This window comes from Contarinia nasturtii, unplaced genomic scaffold, assembly GCF_009176525.2.
Source record: "Contarinia nasturtii isolate CC-2019 unplaced genomic scaffold, AAFC_CNas_1.1 Cnas_scaffold_4510, whole genome shotgun sequence".
In the NCBI taxonomy this organism is placed as follows: domain Eukaryota; kingdom Metazoa; phylum Arthropoda; class Insecta; order Diptera; family Cecidomyiidae; genus Contarinia; species Contarinia nasturtii.
The window spans coordinates 1-19088 of record NW_022201801.1 but is presented as its reverse complement, the minus strand read 5'-3'; the positions used below and the strand labels follow the sequence as shown (position 1 = coordinate 19088).

Sequence of the window (19088 nt, the reverse complement as noted above, 5' to 3'; positions counted from 1 at the left end):
GAGACGAACCATCCACTTCACGTGGTTTGACCTCTGCGCCACGGCCGTCATCGTCACGTTTCACACAACAACCACCAGCACGCCGTTCAAATCGTGTACAAACGGCACCGTCTGTCGCTCGTTCGTTAGTTCAAAGTCCGGCCATTCCATCGACATCGGCTGCACCGGCTAGAGCACCATTACAACCGCTCCGCAATGAACGAGTGTGTCGCCGCAAAGGTGAACAATCGGATCCGAACCAAGAGACATTCACCATCAAAATGTCTCTGCGGTCATTCTTGAGAAACTCCTATTGGTGGTAAACGAAACAAAGATCAAATGAATGCAGCGAATGCTGACAACGCCAACAATAGAGATTGTGATATGAAACGCCGATTAATGGCAATCATTGATAATGCTGTGATTGAGATGTCCGACTTGACGCGATTATCGGCATACTATGTGCACAGCGAATTGAATCGTTTGGTCGATAGCAACAACGATGCAGCATTCCGTGCAGAATTTTTAGCGCCTTTCGATGCACACAAATATTTTTTCGCCCTAAAACATTGCCAAGCTAACGTCAATTGTCCATTAAATCCAAGGTTTGCACAATATCTAAGGGATAAGAACATTCCAGTTCAGCCACACATTAACAACTTAACTCACCCGATTAGTTTTGCTTACCAACTGTCCGCCACAAATATGCGCAATAACACAAATATGCATGGCAACGATCACATTCGCAATTATTTCAAGCGCAAAAATATTATGGAACAGGAGATTGATGTGTTGATGGACTTTTTGCAATACGAAGATTCGGAAGTCGAGCTGTATGCCGGCACTCGCGCGCATTTAACCGAATACTACAATGAGTTGCATCCATTGTTGCCACTCGACCGTATTGCTCTCTACGAAAATGATCCTGAAAATGTTGTGTTCCAAGACGACCATCTCATACCACGTGGCTGGTTGTGGACTACAACAGACGATACCAAGTACTATAAACACGTGCACGAGCTGATCCATTTACAGCGTTGGATTCAACAGCACAATGTGGCCAATCCAAATGAGCAGTGGCGGTCGTTTCGTGCCATTCCGCAATCGAAGAACAAACGCAAACATGTTCAATTCGATACGGAAGATTTCATCGACATGACAAATTTATTGTATGCCCGCAGAGAAGATAAAGTAAGAAGAAATGACAAACCAAATTGGGATAACAATGATTACGATGCATTTTGGAATCGGTATGTAAATTTGCGGAAAATAAATCGTAACGGACAAATTTTCGGCAACTATTTTACGACCGACGGTGTGACAGCATGTCTGAGAATGATTCGTCGAAAGCGTGATACGAGTGCACCGACCAAAACGAGTAAGAAAATGAATAAGAAGAAAAAGGGCAAGAAACAGTACGAAAAGAAAGAGCCGCCAAAATGTCCGGAAGACATTAAAGCTGCGTTTCGAGCTGGTCAAATCACAAAGATCATTGGAGATGATCCGGGCGCCAAAGTATCACGATCGACAACAAGCCGTGATCTGAAGAGTACACTCGAATGGAGCTATAAATTGACAGCGAAACAGTGGTATGCCAAATCGGGTGCACGTAATCGCAAGCACAGATTGAGACGATACACGGGCGTTTTGGAAGATGAATTGTAGCAAAAGCGGAATGATTTACACGCACTTTACGGCGAACAACCATCGAGCAAAAGCGCAAATCACCAGCTATATTTGGAATACAATTTGGATTCCTTTATGGCATCACGTCAAGTGCATTACCAACGGCGTGTGGCCCGACTAGAGCTGGACAAGCACATTCAACGTCAAGTTGCCGCACATCAAGTGGCCCGTGATATGACCCTACTCGAAAAAGAAATTCCAAAAGCACAACAGACCATCGTGTATGCATTGGGTGACGCAAAAATCGGTGCAAATTCGCCGATAAAGGGACACTGCAGAACACCACAGGCCTTCATAACGCATACCATTGATCGATATTGTCGCATAATGGCTGTTCATGAGCCAGGAACATCGATGCTCTGTAGTCGTGATCATGATATCTTAGACCAACCATTGCACCGCGAAAGACCGGAGAATATGAATCCAAAGGATCGGTAAGTTTATTGTTTTTTGTATTGCATTTTTATTTTATTCAGTAAATGTGTCGTATGAAATGAATGTTAATTTTATCGTATCGTTCAGTTTCTTAGTTTGCAACAACTGCGAACCGGCCCTTAACCATGTTCTCCCACCACCAAATGAGTGGATAGGCAAAATTCATCATACATTCCGACAAAAACATCGCCATGAATTGGAACCGAATCTCAAGCATTATGGACATTCTATCGCGAATCAACAATACAATGGACGCAAGCAAACTATTGTTTTTGACCGTGATCTGAATGCATCACGCAATATGATATACAAAGCATTGTGTATGATACAAGATATTCCAATCAATGGTGATTTCAATCGGAGTGCTGCCTATTTACGACAACGGGCGGCTAATAATGCCGCTCATTAAATGAATATCCTCCTCGGCCGTCTCCCGTAGTTTACTCAGTCTACGAGTAATTTACGTTGTGTGAGTAAGTGTCGTTTGGTTTCATTCATTTTAGACCAATTGATATATTGATGATGATATTTTTTTTACTTTCCATTCTTTTTTTTATTGAAATAGGTAGTGGCCTTGGCACGAAGTGCTATTCTATATTAAGCATTTTGTTTTTGTTTTTCTTCCACAGCAGAACGCGATTCTTAACACTACTACCAAATCTCAAATTAAAGCAATGTTGTTGCAAATGTGTGACGATTACTTTGCTCTTAAACTATACATATTTGATTTTCATTATATGTTTCCATTACTTCCATTACTTCCATTACGTTCCATTACATATTGATTAATTTCCATTATTTCCATTCTTTTCTTTGTGATTAACCCTAGGCAGCAATAAATCGTGGAATTGATATTACAAACGCAAATTACTATTCGAAAATTACCATCGAAGAATTATCGGTAATAAGTAACATGACCATTTGTATCTAAAAAATTGTTAATTACTTTTTTTTGCTTTATATAAATCAGGATATATTGCGTGGAGATGACAATGAAACTAAAGTGCCTTTGCTTGAAGAACGTCTCAAATGTTTGCATGAGGTCGGTACTATATTGATTGAAAAATTTGATGCGAAATTCGAAAGTTGTCTTATTGAGGCTGATCACTCTGCAAGACGTCTCTTGCGGATTGTTACCGATGAATTTCCCTGCTATCGTGACGAAGCAGAATGGAATGGCATAGGAATTTCTATTTATAAACGTGCACAAATTTTGATTGGAGACCTGGTTGGCATGAAAAATATTGTTGAATTCTCCATTATTTACTAAAACCAAACTATTTATATAGTGGGCATTTTTTGGCGGCCAAGGCGATGGTTTTTTTGAAGATATTGAATATATCACCATGTTTGCTGATTACCGTGTACCTCAAGTTCTTGTTTATTTTGGTGCTATGACTTACGATGATCATCTTATGAAACTATTGCAAGAAGGTATGTTAAAACCAACTTTCTTATCGTAATTCTCAAAATATACAATAAAATATACAAGTTTAATCGTATAAATGTTATAGATACAATTTTGGAAAATGGTTCAAAAGAGGAAGTAGAAATTCGTGGAACGACAATATTCGTCGGTAATAAGTAACATAAATAAGTAACATGACCACTTGTAACAAAAAACTTGTTAATTATTTTCTTTTATAGTTGAAGAATTGAAAAAACGTGTAATTGCTGAGCTTGAATTAAATTATCCCGATGTTCCCAGAACAAATGTAAATTCCATTTTACTTGACCACTTCCTATGGGACTACCGAAAGAAGTTCGAAAAGAAGTTCGAAAAGATTCCCTTTCATAAAACTATCGGCATTTTTTATTAAAAAACAGAAAAAACTAAATTGAAAAAATTACGATCTTCATTGTGGAAGATTAATCAGCATCACGGTCTTAGCAAAGTTTATTTTCCGGTCATAAAACAATAAATAGATTTTTTTTCAATAATAATAAATTTCCTTTTATTCACAAATTTATATCATTTTCAAATTAAATTCCAAAATACAAATCTGAAGACATACTTTGGCAAGATACATATTCGAATAATGCGATGTTATATCATGTAATTTCATTGAAAATACTAAAATATTGTACATAAATGGAATGGATATAATATATAAAAACTAATTTTAACATTCTCTGTTATATTCTTGTAAAAAAGGATGCCAATGCACTAATCAGCTGTGCTGGAGTAAAATCCATTTCATTGTTATGTGAACGATAAAAATGATGTGAAAAGAGACAAAAATTTAAACACTTAAACATGTATAATTATTATTAATGTATTACGATTTGTATTACCGAATCCTGTTTAATTTCTGCTAAAATCCAGGTGTATAATACTTTGCGTTCAAAAGCCCGAACTTCATATTTCAAAGAGTTTAATCCTTCTATGTCGAATCTTTTAGTGCCAGTGACTAACTTCTCGTATCTATGTATGAGAAAGTTTTAAACTTATTTATGTGACCACTTTACATCATTACTCACCGTTTTGGATTTGCTTTTTCCTTACGATGGCTAAGCATTTTATAGCGCGCTATATTGATTGGATATCTAGCTATGTGGAATCCAACATGTTTCAATCTTTAGAAAAAAAAAATGTAGTTTAGACGTTACTATTAGTCTAGAATAAAGAGCGTCCGCAGAAATTTGATAAGGGAGGTTCGACAATGTAAAAAGGACATTTCATTTTTTCTTTATTTTTACGAGTACAAGCTGTGAAAATTCACTTTAACTAATGAGATCTACATCCAACATATTTTGTTGCTCTTTGTAGCCCGATACAAGCAAACCATCGCCACATTTTCTTGAAATATAATTACTTACACAAAGATTTATGACGCTCGAACCCTTCAAACTAATCGTGCTCTGAAGGCCGCGCTTTTTTTGAATGTTTCAATTCTATTACGTTTTTAAACAAGATTGCACAAGGTAACTCATAAATAAAAGATGTACTACACTCTATTGAAAAACTAAATTGTTGGATTTTTTGAAAAATCCAAATGGACAAGAAAAAATCCTAAGGTCAAAAACATATCTAAAATGTAAATACTGTAATTTTCTGAAAAATAACTTTTGAACTCCATCACTTGTTCATAAAAGCATAAACTGAAGTAAACACATTTGTTACTTCTGTGATCTTTTCTATCCGTTAACAACATAACCTATCAATTGTATTCAAATTTTGTTGTTTGTATCTGAGTAGTGCCGACGGAGCTATATTTATTTTGTGTTTGAAATGATAAATAAAGTCATTGGTTTCAGTATTGTTAATATCGTAGATAATAAAAATGAAGAATAGTGATATAGAATTGAAATATATTATTTTAACTTTGTATTGAATGAATCCTTTTACACAACAAAATACGTTCTGATCAAATGGATTCAACATTGGAAGCACTGATTTTTGATGAATATTCAGTTGTCATTCTTCATTGAATTCTTTGAACACTGTTTTTACAACAAAGTACAATAAACATTGCAATTTTTGATAAATGTTCGGATTAGGGTGGGTCATTTGATCCATTTTCATGAAATGTACCATAGACATGTTTTTTATTATAGAGGACCTCAATACAAACAACTTTTGTTCTACGACTTTGACCCCAGATGAACCTCCGTTCGGCCCGGTACATTTTCATATTCTATGGTATGACCCTCTGATGACCCTCTGAATCTAGACGCCATCGGATCGCATTTTTATTGTGTTAAATCGATTCCTCGTCAAAAATTACGTCGAAATAGTCCTTGTTAAAAAAAAATTTTCAGGTTAAATACCATCCAGATCGAAGAATCCGGAAAATTCGGACTTTTTTCGCTTTTTTTCCTCAAAAAATCGGGAAAACCCATACCAAAACTAAAAATAGGTCGATCAAGCGTGACGCCAGCTACACCTCAGGACCATACAAACACTTTGGAAGCTACAGATTTTCCAAAGTTTCCCATATGAGTTGACCTTGTTCATACAAATGTGCTATTTGTTGCAATTTTCAGCGAAGGGTCCGGATTGGTTCGGAAACTGGACCATATTTCATGGATAGACCATCCGATCAACAATGCAAATACCACATTTCTCACCTAATTTTCAACGAGGAATCGAATGGAACTGGTTTCGCAGTGATTCGACAACATATAAGGGCCGAAAAATGGCCAGGCACTCAAGGTACTTTTCAACTCTCAAGCATTTTTTCGATGACATTAGCCGAGTACAAAATAGTTTTAAATCATTTTAAATGCATTCTAATGGATTGTATGTCATGACAAATCATTAAAAATATTGATTAAAGTCAATTTGAAGGGTCAGACAAGCATTTAGGTCGAACTGATCCATGAACATGGTCACAATCGAAAAAATTATGAAAAATTTGCGTTTTTTGAGAAAAATGGCAACTTGCTAACCCATTTATAAAAATTTGAATTTTTTTATTGATATACCACGCCTGTATGATATCGTAATGAGCTTTAACTTTGCACAGGTTATTTGTTTCACAAAAAATAACATTCCGAGAATTTGAAAAAGTTTCACTGCATATTACACACAAAAAAATGTGCGGTAAATTTTAATGTAAATGCGGTTACTGAGTAGTGTGTGGTTAAATTTAAAGGCAATGCGGTTAAAATTTCGTCATTTGGATTCTTTAATATTAGAATTCACCGCAATTTACCGCATTCATACAAAAATGACCGCACACGCATAAGAGTAAAAGTCAAACATTCAATCCACCATATTCGAGTATGAATTGATTGTTATAAAACATTCTCGTTAAATACATGAAACTATTCTTTTTATAATACATATTATTTATTTATCTTTATTATTTGAATTCAAGAAAAAAGACAATGGTGGATTGAATGTTTGACTTTTACTCTTATGCGTGTGCGGTCATTTTTGTATGAATGCGGTAAATTGCGGTGAATTCTAATATTAAAGAATCCAAATGACGAAATTTTAACCGCATTGCCTTTAAATTTAACCACACACTACTCAGTAACCGCTTTTACATTAAATTTTTCCGCAAATTTTTTTGTGTGTAGGGGTACCATCGAATAAAGTTTTGGATTTTTTGCTCAAGAACACAAATGTTGTATGGGAAGTACCCCTAATATGAATTGAAATTTCTTCGAATTTGCTGAGATTATGTAATTTGGCAAGAAAATTATTGTTTTTATTAAAGACATTGTCGAAATAGTATCAAATGCTTTTGTTTTATTATTCGCAGATGATCTAAAATTAAAATCCTTTCAATTTCGAATTAACAAAACGCAATAAAAGTTTGTTTGAAGTATTTGAATTACCATAAAATGTTGTGAATCTTATTTTTTGCCAAAATACACAATCTCAAGAGAGTTTGGGTGTACCTCCCATAAAACATTTTCATTTTTGACCAAAAAAGGTACTTCCAAAATGTATTGGAATTCCTTAAAACTTTTAGAATGTTAGCTTTTATTTGAAAAAAACAACATTTGCAATTTTGTAATTTTTAAGTAATAATTAGTAAAACACAAATCAAATTGGATTTTTGAACACCTTATTGTCACTTTAATGTATATATCTTGCGATACAATTGTTTCGCTAAACTCATGTTAGCATCATCAGTCGCTTATTACAACTACTCTCGGTAGAAATTGCCAACTCACCAGCCAAATGCTATCGACGAAAGGCACTCTTTCAAAAATGTTAAAGGCAACAGAACTTCGTGGATTCGAAAACATGGAACCGAGATGTAAATGCCGGTTGATTCATTTCAGTGTGAACAATGTACTCATTATTTGTATTTTTTCTTTTGTTCATCGTTCATCATGTTTGTCATCGATCTACCATTTGTCGTGAACAATTCATGCATTCTTTCATTTGCTGATGATACAAAACTATCAAAGTGTATCAACTCATTGGATGATTGCATACTTTTTCTGAATGACTTGACTCACGTAGCAGATTACTACGGGCGAAATCTATTAATAAATTTAAATACCAACAAAACAAAAATCATATCATACCATATCCGCACACATAACGATTTTTTTAGTATTTTTTACTGAAAAAATGTAACGCTTTTTTCATTTAAATTTACCGTAATATTTTCATTTTATTTTCTAAAAAATTTCCCATAAAATCTACAATTAAACTTGAGTAAATATTTCTGAAAAAAATCGGTTTATTTTATGGATTTTTTTTTCGGTAATATGAAGGGAAATTTTTTTGACATATTTGCTGAAAATTTATAGTCAATTTTATGGAATTTTTTTCTGTAATATGAAGGGACATTTTTTAGTTATATTTATAGGAAAAACCATAGAAATTTTGGCGGAAATTACATTTCCGTTGTTTTTACTTTACAATTTTAGAAAAAAAAAACCAAAATCGTTTCAGTAAAAATTATCATCCATATGCTGATAGGGAATTTCTAAAAAAATTCCCTTCATGAAGGGAATTTTTTTTGATATATTTACTGAAAATTTATAGTCAATTTTATGGAATTTTTTTTCGGTAGTATGAAGGGAAATTTTTTAGTTATTTTTACTTTAAAATTTTAGTAAAAAAAACTAAAATCGTTTCAGTAAAAATTATCATCCATATGCTGATATATCATCGAGGATTACTAGAATATGACTACCACTACAACATACAACATAGGCGGCGTAAGAATTGAAAGAGTCTTTGTAATAACGGACTTGGATGTGTTGCTTGATGTGAAGATGAATTTGAAATCACACATCGAGATGTTGTTGCTAAAGCAAAATCAAGATTGGCTTGGTTAAAATTCAACAGGAGGGATTTTGTTGACCCATGGACGTTAAAACGCCTTTACTTTACATTTATATTACCGATTATTGAGTATGGATTTGAAATATGGAACCCACACTACGACAATATGTGCACAAGAATTGAGTCGTTACAAAAACGATTCTTACTTTTTGCGCTAAGAAGAATGAACTGAAACAGTTTCAGACTATACCGAAATATGAACAGTAGAGTGGTTCGATTTTGACATTTTTTCAATAATCAAAAATCGTACCCCTATAACCTCTGTAGGAAGGTCATAGAAACATGACTATAACATCGAATTCGAAAAAAAATGATTTTTGGTGAAGCGCGGCTCCAGGCGGTTTCTTAAAAAAAATCACATTTTTATGAATTTTGAGCACTTTGAAAATTCAATAAAAAATGGTCCCCCGGGGGTTTTTTGGCACGAGAAAACCGATTCTGGCCTTAATTTTGTAATACAATCAATATTCGACACTTTTTTCACGAAGAAATAAAAAAAAATGGATTTTTGTATGGTACCACGCATGTAAATACAAATTAAGTGTTTGTGATTCTGTCAAAAAATCCTTAACCTTCATTGAAATTTCCTCAAAGTTTGCCAGATTATGTATTTTGGTGAGAAAATAAGATTCACAAGTTTTCACTGTGATTTGCTTGCTGCAAAAAAAATCTTTCAAAAACAAGCAACCTGTAAAAGTCATAACAAACCCTTTATAAGTGTTGTATTCAATACCGTCAATTTTATGTATTTCAAGAATATTTTTATTATTGATAACAACAGAAAAAAAGGGCAAGGGTTTATTTTTATATTATTTTGACCCCCGCCCTCCGAATTGGGTCATTCAGGGCGGCCAAAATTATATTCCAATGGAAACTACATTGATATGCGTAACTTTCATTAGAAGAAACCTAAATGCCCATTTGAGTCATAAGGGGTGAATATTCCATTGTGAAGTCACAATGAAATGGGGTATTTTTAGTTTTCGACCCGAATTAAAGGTTCAAGTTAGATGGAGTTAAACATATGTCAAGGGAGATTGACAATGTATGGGGCCTATAGGTAATTTTTCACGAGGAATTCGAATATGTTATTAATTTTGGGGTTAGATTGGATATGGACCCGATTTCGGGGTATTTTTCGAAATTTTCGTGAATTTTGTAGGGGGACCCCCCTTGGGGGTGATGGGAGGGGATGGGCAATGGCCTAAATGAAATGTGCGGATAAAATTAGTTATAGTTGGCCATACATTTAAGTACAAAATTCCTCACCCAAAATGTGAAAAATCGACTTTGTATCATTTTACCCCAATGGGGGGGCTCTTTGTTGTTGGGAGACTTGGGGTGAATGGGCACGAGACAAATATCATTTCTAGGGTAATTTGGGATGCTGATTCCGAATTTCGAGATTTCGAGTAAAAAAAATCATATCTTGGGGGTTTTTGACCCCCCGACCCCCCTGGGGGTGGGGGGAGTTGGAGGGCAGGGGTCATAAAAAATTTCTCTTGTCATTCTGAACAACTTTGTGGTACATTATTTTTTGATCCGACCAAATTTTGACAGTGGGGTGCTCCCCCGACCCCCCCTCATGGTATGGGCACCCCCTATTTTCACATACTTATTTTTTCGCCACTTTATATCGGTCTGTACTAAGGAAATTTAAAACTTTTTTTAACACTTCGATATGTTTACTGGTTAGATTGGTGTCTAAGGTTAAAGTATACCGAAAAAACTGGCGTCCAATCATTGAACCAAATGCTGAAGCGGAGAATGTTGCTGAACAATTGGCCGAAATGCATGTTATCGATGACAACGCGATTGATGTTTAAATGGCGAATGCTGCCGAAGAAGTGTATATCGAGGATGAAAGTGAGATGGATGTTGAAATGGTGAATGCTCCCGAAGAAGAACAAAATCAAGATGAAAGAGTATTGAAAACTGTTTGCCATCGCGACATAGCGGCTGATAGATGTATTTTATACAAAGGTAATATTTCAATTATATAAATGGAGATCAGAATATATTATACATTTTGTTTAAATTGATTTCAGGTCGCATTGAATTATTCATGGGCTACACTCCCGATATATTCAGACGGAATGCAGGAATCGAAATACATTTCGACGGATTCAATACATACGCGGTTGAGGCCGAGCCAAATGCAGCAGCTTCTTAGTTTTAGTTTTGATTTTTGGTTTTAACAATTATAATTATAATATCGCTAGGCCTGATTTTGTGGTCTTGCCCAAGTATCTTAAATGTGGCCGAACTATTGTAATTTTGTTTAACCACTTGGTAAATAAGGAACATTACATTACGTTCTATCCAAGATCAAGCGTTAGATAACTACCACCGGAATTCGCGCGGCATGTGTTTAAAAGTCGTGATCCGAAAATAGCTACAATTGCTAAGTATTTTTTTGATAGACAAAATAACAATCAAAGTAAGCAGAGAAAGTCTCCATTGACATAGGATTCATATACGAAAATAAATAAAATAAAAATAAATAATATTCATGCTAAATTTTGTCTACCAAAAATATTAGACTCAGTGTACACGTGCGTCTATTATCTATGGTTTTCGACCATCTCATTTTCAAGAGTTGCAGACCTTTTCGCGTCAACTGGTAGACTTTGATCATGGGTTTTTGGCTTGTTGTGCAATATTCGAAAGACAAGAACGTTACATTAATACCAATTACTACAAGCTCAAAATTTGATAAAACAAGATTGAAACTGCAAGAGTCTCCTGTCTTTGAAATTGTTGAAATAATAAAACATACTCTTTTTGTTGAGATTCTTTAATATCAGATTGAAAAAAAAGGCACATACCTATTAGACATATCGTCATCTTCACCTCCCCAACCCCAAAATGAGTTTGAAAACCCGTTAACAGTTTTAAACTGCTTTACAGTCATAGCAGAAACACCTCCGAAAATACCACTGTACGGAAGTCTTTTTTGGAAGAAAGAGAAGAAAACGAAACAAATAATATTCGAGCAGCTATTCAGGGATATTCTCAATTCATGGGCAATATTCCTACTACAGATTCCATGGACACTATGGAATAAAAAAGTATATGGCCACTTTTTCCAGCTCAGCTTAAGTGGGGTTACAGCCTGAGGCGATAATCGAGTAAAAATAAGGAAAAATCGTAAATATCTCGAACAGAACACGTTATTAACCTGACTTTTTTATGCCATAAATCGAAGAAGCGTACACTTTTGTGCTGGTATGCACATTTTTAGAAACAAATTTTTTGTAACTTGATCAAAATTGTCTGAAACTTTGTTTGAATCAATTGGTATATCCCAGTTTTTCACGCTGATTTTACATGAATTGGTGCCAACCCTTCTTTTTTTATAAATATTTTTTAGTTATTTAGTTAAGTCGATTACAAATTCAACAAGAGAATCACTTTCCCAAAATATTATTGTTGAAAAAAATAATTTAAATTATTAGTAACAAAATGTCTGTGACGGAATAGTAGATAGTGGGTTAAGTGTTTATATATAATGGAATCAGGATTTTATCGTTTGCGTCTCCTCCTAGAGCCAACCGTCCTGTCCGATCGATTCGAAGTTTTGAGATAACCGGAGCCAAAACTCGTTATTTCAATGACTTTTAGGGTTAAGAATAAACTGAAACTGATATTTTTTAGAAAAAAAAAGATTTGATACATTCTCTCAGAAAACTCAGATGTTAAAATTCAAAGTAATCAGAGCAAAATGCCATTTTAACATGGGGGTATTTTTTCCCATGGTGAAATGCCATTTTACCCGCAATACATTTCTTGGCGGGTAAAACGGCATTTTAACATGTGACGAAATTTCTCCATGTTGAAATGGCATTTTGTGGAATTTTAACATCTGAGTTTTCAGAGAGTTGTTCATAGTATGAACTTCATACAACATGTTGTTTCAAATCTTTCTATTCCTTGTCACTTCAGGTAATTATTGTAATGGAAATGTATCAAATCTAAAAAATTTCTAATAAATCAACTTTCAAAAATGTGGATTCTAAAAATATGCATACCGGCACAAATTTGTGTGCTCTTTCGATTTATGACATAAAAAAGATACACTGCCAGTCTTTGGTAATACTAAGAAAAATAGGCTACCCGAAATACATACTTTGAATTTTTGAGTGAAATTTTTTGAATAATTTATACCTTGAAAATTGACATTTCCAATATTTTTTTTCGTATCGTTTACAATAGCTTCTGACCAGGGGTCCGAGGGGTCTAACCTCATGGAGAATGGATTTAGAAAATTACCCCTTTACAAAGTGAGAAAAATAATCGGAATATTCTTTCGGAGAGATTTACATAGAATGGTGAAGCTGAAATTACCCCTTTGAATTTTTTTGAAATTGAATGAAGTTTTGGTTGGCTAATAAGCTTTATACTGTTGGAAATGGTTCATTGAGAGCTATCATCTGGCAAAGATTAATCAAAATCATAGGACTTGGTTTCTTGCAATGAGACTCGGAAGCCGATTTATCTCCCAATTTTTCATATATCGGCCAAATGGGTGCCGCAAACACCATAATTTATATACCATTTGAAAGGTTATTTTATAAGGAATTCAACATAATTTGCTGCAACATATGACTGCATTTTTTTTCAACAAAGTTCACCTAGATTAAAAGTAATCAAATCAACACTAGAGTAAAACACTCTCGAGGATATTTTTATGAATTATAATATATTATTCCTATGCTTCATGAAATTCACTACGTTTCGCATAAAGCAATAGTGCTTCACTTAAATACGTGTTTCTTCGAGAATTTTCCTCGAGTACGATTTTTCCTCATTTTTTATACATTTTTTAAAAACGGTTTAACCGCCTTCACTCACTTAAAAAAACCGTGCTCCCTAGGGTTCAAGGAGTATTGCCCATGAATTGAAAATCTGTATTGAGGTAAGCAAAAATCTGTATTATTTTTTGCAAATACTAGGAGTAATCGAGTCGACAGTCCTCCAAGTGAATCAATATCAACATACATAGGACAGATGGGGGCGAAGTCAATCTTTATTTTCGAATAAATATTCTCGAAAAAATGTATAATAAGCTTTTCATCATAGATCGGAAGCGCACTCAATTTCGTGCTATAATGCACTATTTGAAAAACCCACATTATTTGATTTCTTCAAAGGTCCAAATTTGTAAAGTGGGGCTATTGTTGGCTACAATCGTAGGCGAAAAAAATGAAATTTGTGTTCGTTCGTTCGTAGCAATTTTTTGTTTTAAATATTTGACCAAAAAGAACGAATTATATTTACATTTAATTTTAAAGCATAGATTATGGCATAATTCCCTTAAATTATTCGAATTTGCCTAGGGTTTCAGATTCAATAAGTAAAAAGAGATCTTTTCTAGCTCATCAATTTGTGAAATGATGAGAATTTTTTCGATTTTCTAGAGATTTTGGACGAAAAAAGTGATTAAAATTCAAACTTAAAGAAAAAGTTTTCTCAAAACACTCGATATCACATGAAATGACATGTTTTGGGCACAAACAATCATTTTCTCAATTGTTTGGAGTTTTTTTTTTCTTGCCCGGTAATATCCGGCAGACCTCGATACCGTCTGATAAGTCACGCTTAACAGTGATTTGATCTGCAGATGGTAACGTCCTACAAAGCTGCACTGATGAGCTGTAAACGGCGAAATCAATCACTTTGTGGGTCGTCGGAATCAATTGCGTTTTCGAAATGTTTGTGATGGGACATTGTTACAATGCTCTTTGAGTCAGTAAGATGGGTTACATTTCTCCGAAAAATGATTTCTAATACTTTATAAGAAAAAAGTGATTTCAAAAAAAAAAACAAAACGGAACATAATACATAAAGTAATTTTTCTATGTTTTATCTCAATATCACTTTCAGTCTTATAATAACAATAAATTGATTGATACTTTAAAATCAAATGTAATTTGTTGATGTATTGGGTGTATGCATTAATTTCCGGACTCGGACATCAGATGTCACCACTTGCTTGTTCGTTGTAGTAGATCAATGACATATACGTCATTTGAAAGGCCTATTCAAATACTGTCAAAATCAGTCAAAAGTGTTTCATTTGTTTGTGCGCAGCATATTTTTTCACAACCATGGAAAATTTTGAAAATTGGCGCAAAAACCAGCATTTGCGCGAAGTTTTGTTGGGTCACTTTTTTCTAAGGAAAGTGCAGCTGAAAGTCATGTTTTACTTGTGGAATTGTATAGCGAACATGCTCTCGCAAAATCAAAATGTTACGACTGGTTTCAACGCTTCAAAAGTGGTGATTTTGATGTGCGTGACAAAGAACGACCAGGTCAGCCAAAAAAGTTGGAAGATGAGGATTTGCAAGCATTATTGGACGATGATCCATGTCAAACGCAGAAAGAACTTGCATTGGAATTAAATACCGACCAAGCAACCATTTGCAGACGTTTGCATGCAATGGGAAAGATTCGAAAGTTAGGAAAATGAGTACCACATCAACTGAACTTCGTTATCGAAATACCTCAATCAACTCAAAGCACGAATCACAGCATGCAGAGAACATCTCAAAGAACACAAAAAACATAGTTTTTTGAGTCGAATTGTCACGGGCGATGAAAAGTGACCATCGCAGTCAAAACGAGACATTCATTGCAAGAAGGTCATGCTGTGCGGTGGGATCAAAAAGGTGTCGTGTATTATGATCTGCTAAAACTAGGTGAAACGGTTAAAGCCCAACGCTACCGCATGCAATTAATCAAAATGGAGCATGCATTGAAGATTAAACGGCCACGGATAGCGTCTAAACAAGACAAAGTTGTGTTTCACGATGATAATGCCAGGCCACATCGAGCAGACGTCGTTAGAAAAAAAAGTACAAGACTTCGGTTGGGATCGGCTTGATCAACCCGCGTACTCTCCAGACCTTGCTCCTTCTGACTACCACTTGTTTCGATCGATGCAAATGGGTTTGTCCGAGATATCGTTTCGAAATCCTGAAGTAGTGCGAAAATGGATCGATGAATGGATAGCCTCAAAATATGAGGAATTCTTTCGACGCGGAATCGACAAGCTACCAAGAAGATGGGCGGAAGTCATAGCTAACGATGGGCAATATTGGTTAATGTACTCATTCTTATTGTTATTAAATAAAGTTTGTTTTTCACCAAAAAAATCCGGAAATTAATGCATACACCCAATAAATATATTTTTTTCTTTCTAAAACAGAATCTAACATTTATTTTGCTATAAAATATATGGGTCTTGATAGTCGACACACTTGACGTTAGGATTTCGTTATCGAAATAGTAAAAAACTATTGTTTCAAGTATAAGACACTTCTTCAGAAACCCACTGTTGTGACGCATTACTTTCAATCAGAACCTTTTTAGATTTACATTATGCGCCACAGTGAAAACTTCCAAAGAATTGTTTTGTACTCAGAGAAATTGAACAGTGTAAACATGAAAGTGTCATTGTATTTCGCCCATTCACAATGAAGTTGTTTCTTCCCAGTGTGAATAGTCATTTTACACTTTGATTTTGGAAGCTCAGTGTAAAATTATTTTGCATGAAATTTTTTTTTAAATTATTAAATTTTTTTCATGTTTAAATTTTATTGTTAAATATCCAATGAAAGATTTAAAACTGAATTTGGTTTAATATTGATTCAATTTGTAGTGATTTTTTGCTATAGAAAAAAATTAGCGTTGCGATGTAAAAAAAACACAAACAAAACTCATCTCTCAAGTTCATATTTGGATAATTTGTATTATTTTTTCAACATTTAATCGATTTTGTACATTGAAAGAGCCAAAACAAGTGATATATTTAAGTCAGTAGTGTGCGGAGGGGGGGTAGGGGGAAGTGACTTCCAAAAAAAAAAAAAAAAAAAAACGAAAATTTTTTTAATTTTGTTGGGAATTTTTTTTTTTTGGAAAACCCCCCCCCCCCCCTGAAAAATTTTCCTCGCACACTACTGATTTAAGTTTAAAGCAATAAACAAAACGATTAAAGTGTTTTTTATGCATGAAAATGTGCGACGGTTCATTTTAAAAACACACACTCTGCAAAAAAAATTTCAATTCCAATTTAAATTATTTTCATTTTTACTAATGAAAGAAGAAGAAAAAAAAAATTCATTAATGCTATTTACCTTCACAAAATAATTTTTCGAGACTATGTGAATATAGGTGATGACGAGGGTTCCTAGGGGTCGGATGACCTCCTCTAAAATATTTTTAGGAACTCTCAACAATTTTGGAAATGAGGTCCTTTTTTTTGCTCATCACTTTTTTTGGCCGAGAAAATTCTTCCGATTTGCTAGGGATTTTCGCCTCCAAAAGTGACTTCCAAAAAAAAAAAACGATTTTATCCTCATTTCGTACAAATTGTTGACATCGTCAGGGATCCCCCATGGATTTTTCCAGGAACCCCCTACAGAATTCTGCCATCACCCCCCCTAAAAATGGTAGCTTCACGGAACGAAGAAAGTAAAAACGCAGAAACACTAAAACGCAGAAAAATAAACGCAGAAAAAATAACACAGAAAAAAAATCGCAGAAAAAAAAACGCAGAAAAAATAAACGCAGAAATCAAAAATGCAGAAAAATAAACGCAGAAAACAAAAACGCAGAAAAATAAACGCAGAAAACCAAAAATGCAGAAAAAACGCAGAAAAATGTAAAATAGATAGATAAACCGTGATGGTTGACCTCAATAGCAGTGTTAAATGTTGTTACACTGAGATGGACATGTCAGTCGAGATCTCATTTTAAATTCCTAAGATTTTTAAGACAAAAATATTTTTGTTCAGTCTATCAAAAAAAGAAACCTCTGTCGAGATGAAGAACGAAAGACGAAAACAAAAGAAGCCATAAGAAAACCATAGATTTATTGCCTAAAACGATAAAAAATAAAATGTCTTACATCCGTAAGATGAACTTTTCCGCACTGTGATCCACGACATGAAAGAAAACTAAATCTGACATTAGTTTTATATAAAAATAATTTTCGAAGCACTTTTCTTACAAAAACTACTAAAGATGGGAATTTTTGTATCGGAGCCATGCCTATATGATATCGTAATCATGTGAAAATTTGCAGAGGCTATTTTTTTTACAAAAAGTTAACATTCTGAAAGTTTGAAGAAATTTCAATGCATATTAAGGGTACTTCCCATACAAAATTTCGTTTTAGAGCGAAAAATCCAAAATTTTGTTCGGGAGGTGCTCCTAATATTCGTTGAAATGTCTTCAAACTTTCGGAATGGCATTTATGTGTGATAAAAATAACCTGTGCAAAGTTTCAGCTCATTACGATATCATACAGGCATGGCTTCCATACAAAAATCCAAATTTTTTGAATTTTTTGTATGAAAAGTGTGTCGAAAATGAATTGTATCGCAAAACTTACGTCATATTCGGTTTTCTCGTACCCAAAAACCCCCCAATACACATTTTTGAGTGTTTAAGAATACATTAAATATCACTTTTGGAAGAAAAATTGAATTTTTCCCATGGATGGACATGGGCATCACACCAGACATGACACTTTACCCTGTCAACCAAAGTCGCTCAAAATCTAATGGTTTCTATTCCTCGGCACCCCCAATCATCCTGTGAAGTCAGATTTTGAATTACTTTTCTTGTTTGAAAGTTATCGTGTTAACAAATTTTTGCGTACAGGGTACAGCGTACAGGGTACAGGGTACAGGGTACAGGGTACAGGGTACAGGGTACAGGGTACGCACATACATTCGGACATCGAAAAAACGCTAGATTCGTGTTCCCTGGCCCCAAAAACACCCAGAAAACACATTTTTTGAGGGTGTTAATTTTTCGACCGATTCCAATACTTTACCTTACACACTAGGTGTGTGCGGAAAAGTAATACCTTACACACTAGGTGTGTGCGGAAAAGTAATAAAATTCACATATAGCTGGCGCTGCATTCTATGCAAACTTGTTTTCGGTTGCAACGGACTAAGTGGAAAGTATACGCTTATTACATAGAATGTAGTGCCAACTATACGTTAATTTTATTTTTTTATCATTTTAGGCAGTAATCGCTTCTTTGAAACACAAAAATTCTGATATCAATTTGGTGACGAAAATAGTTGGTAGATATTTTTTCTGTGTATTGTGAATTAAAATGAATATATATTTAGAACGTTGATTACACTTAAAGTAAAATAATTGTCTTAGGAGGTACTCTTAATTTTGATTGTTTCTTCAAACTTTCAGA

At 34.4% G+C, this 19088-nt stretch overlaps 3 protein-coding genes across 7 annotated transcripts in view; 2 read left to right on the top strand and 1 right to left on the bottom strand.

Moving 5' to 3' along the window:
• LOC116351040 (queuosine salvage protein) overlaps positions 1 to 4356 on the top strand; it is a 6306-nt gene extending 1950 nt beyond the window's left edge. The window contains exons 4-8 of one of the 2 annotated variants that reach the window (XM_031783073.1): positions 2930 to 3001; positions 3071 to 3328; positions 3390 to 3534; positions 3615 to 3677; positions 3748 to 4356. In XM_031783073.1, the coding sequence (XP_031638933.1) occupies positions 2930 to 3001; positions 3071 to 3328; positions 3390 to 3534; positions 3615 to 3677; positions 3748 to 3920 (711 nt within the window). In that variant the 3' untranslated portion in view covers positions 3921 to 4356. The remainder of the gene's footprint in view (positions 1 to 2929; positions 3002 to 3070; positions 3329 to 3389; positions 3535 to 3614; positions 3678 to 3747) is intronic. The other variant, XM_031783074.1, reaches the window with a different exon arrangement.
• On the top strand, positions 11 to 2900 carry LOC116351038. Of its 4 annotated transcripts, none has more exons than XM_031783067.1 (3): positions 11 to 2099; positions 2188 to 2569; positions 2730 to 2900. In XM_031783067.1, the coding sequence occupies exon 1, from the start codon at positions 319 to 321 to the stop codon at positions 1642 to 1644; it is 1326 nt and encodes a 441-aa protein (XP_031638927.1). In that variant the 5' UTR covers positions 11 to 318; the 3' UTR covers positions 1645 to 2099; positions 2188 to 2569; positions 2730 to 2900. The 4 variants fall into 4 exon arrangements, with proteins under 4 accessions (XP_031638927.1, XP_031638929.1, XP_031638928.1 ...); XM_031783069.1 differs by having other exon boundaries at positions 2188 to 2573; positions 2733 to 2900; XM_031783068.1 differs by having other exon boundaries at positions 2188 to 2573.
• LOC116351041 (beta-1,4-N-acetylgalactosaminyltransferase bre-4-like) lies at positions 4029 to 11867 on the bottom strand. The gene is made up of 4 exons (XM_031783075.1): positions 11689 to 11867; positions 4582 to 4677; positions 4396 to 4525; positions 4029 to 4280 (listed from the first exon to the last, which is right to left on the bottom strand). The coding sequence occupies exons 1-4, from the start codon at positions 11772 to 11774 to the stop codon at positions 4272 to 4274; spliced, it is 321 nt and encodes a 106-aa protein (XP_031638935.1). The 5' UTR covers positions 11775 to 11867; the 3' UTR covers positions 4029 to 4271.
• Between the last annotated feature and the right edge of the window lie 7221 nt (positions 11868 to 19088).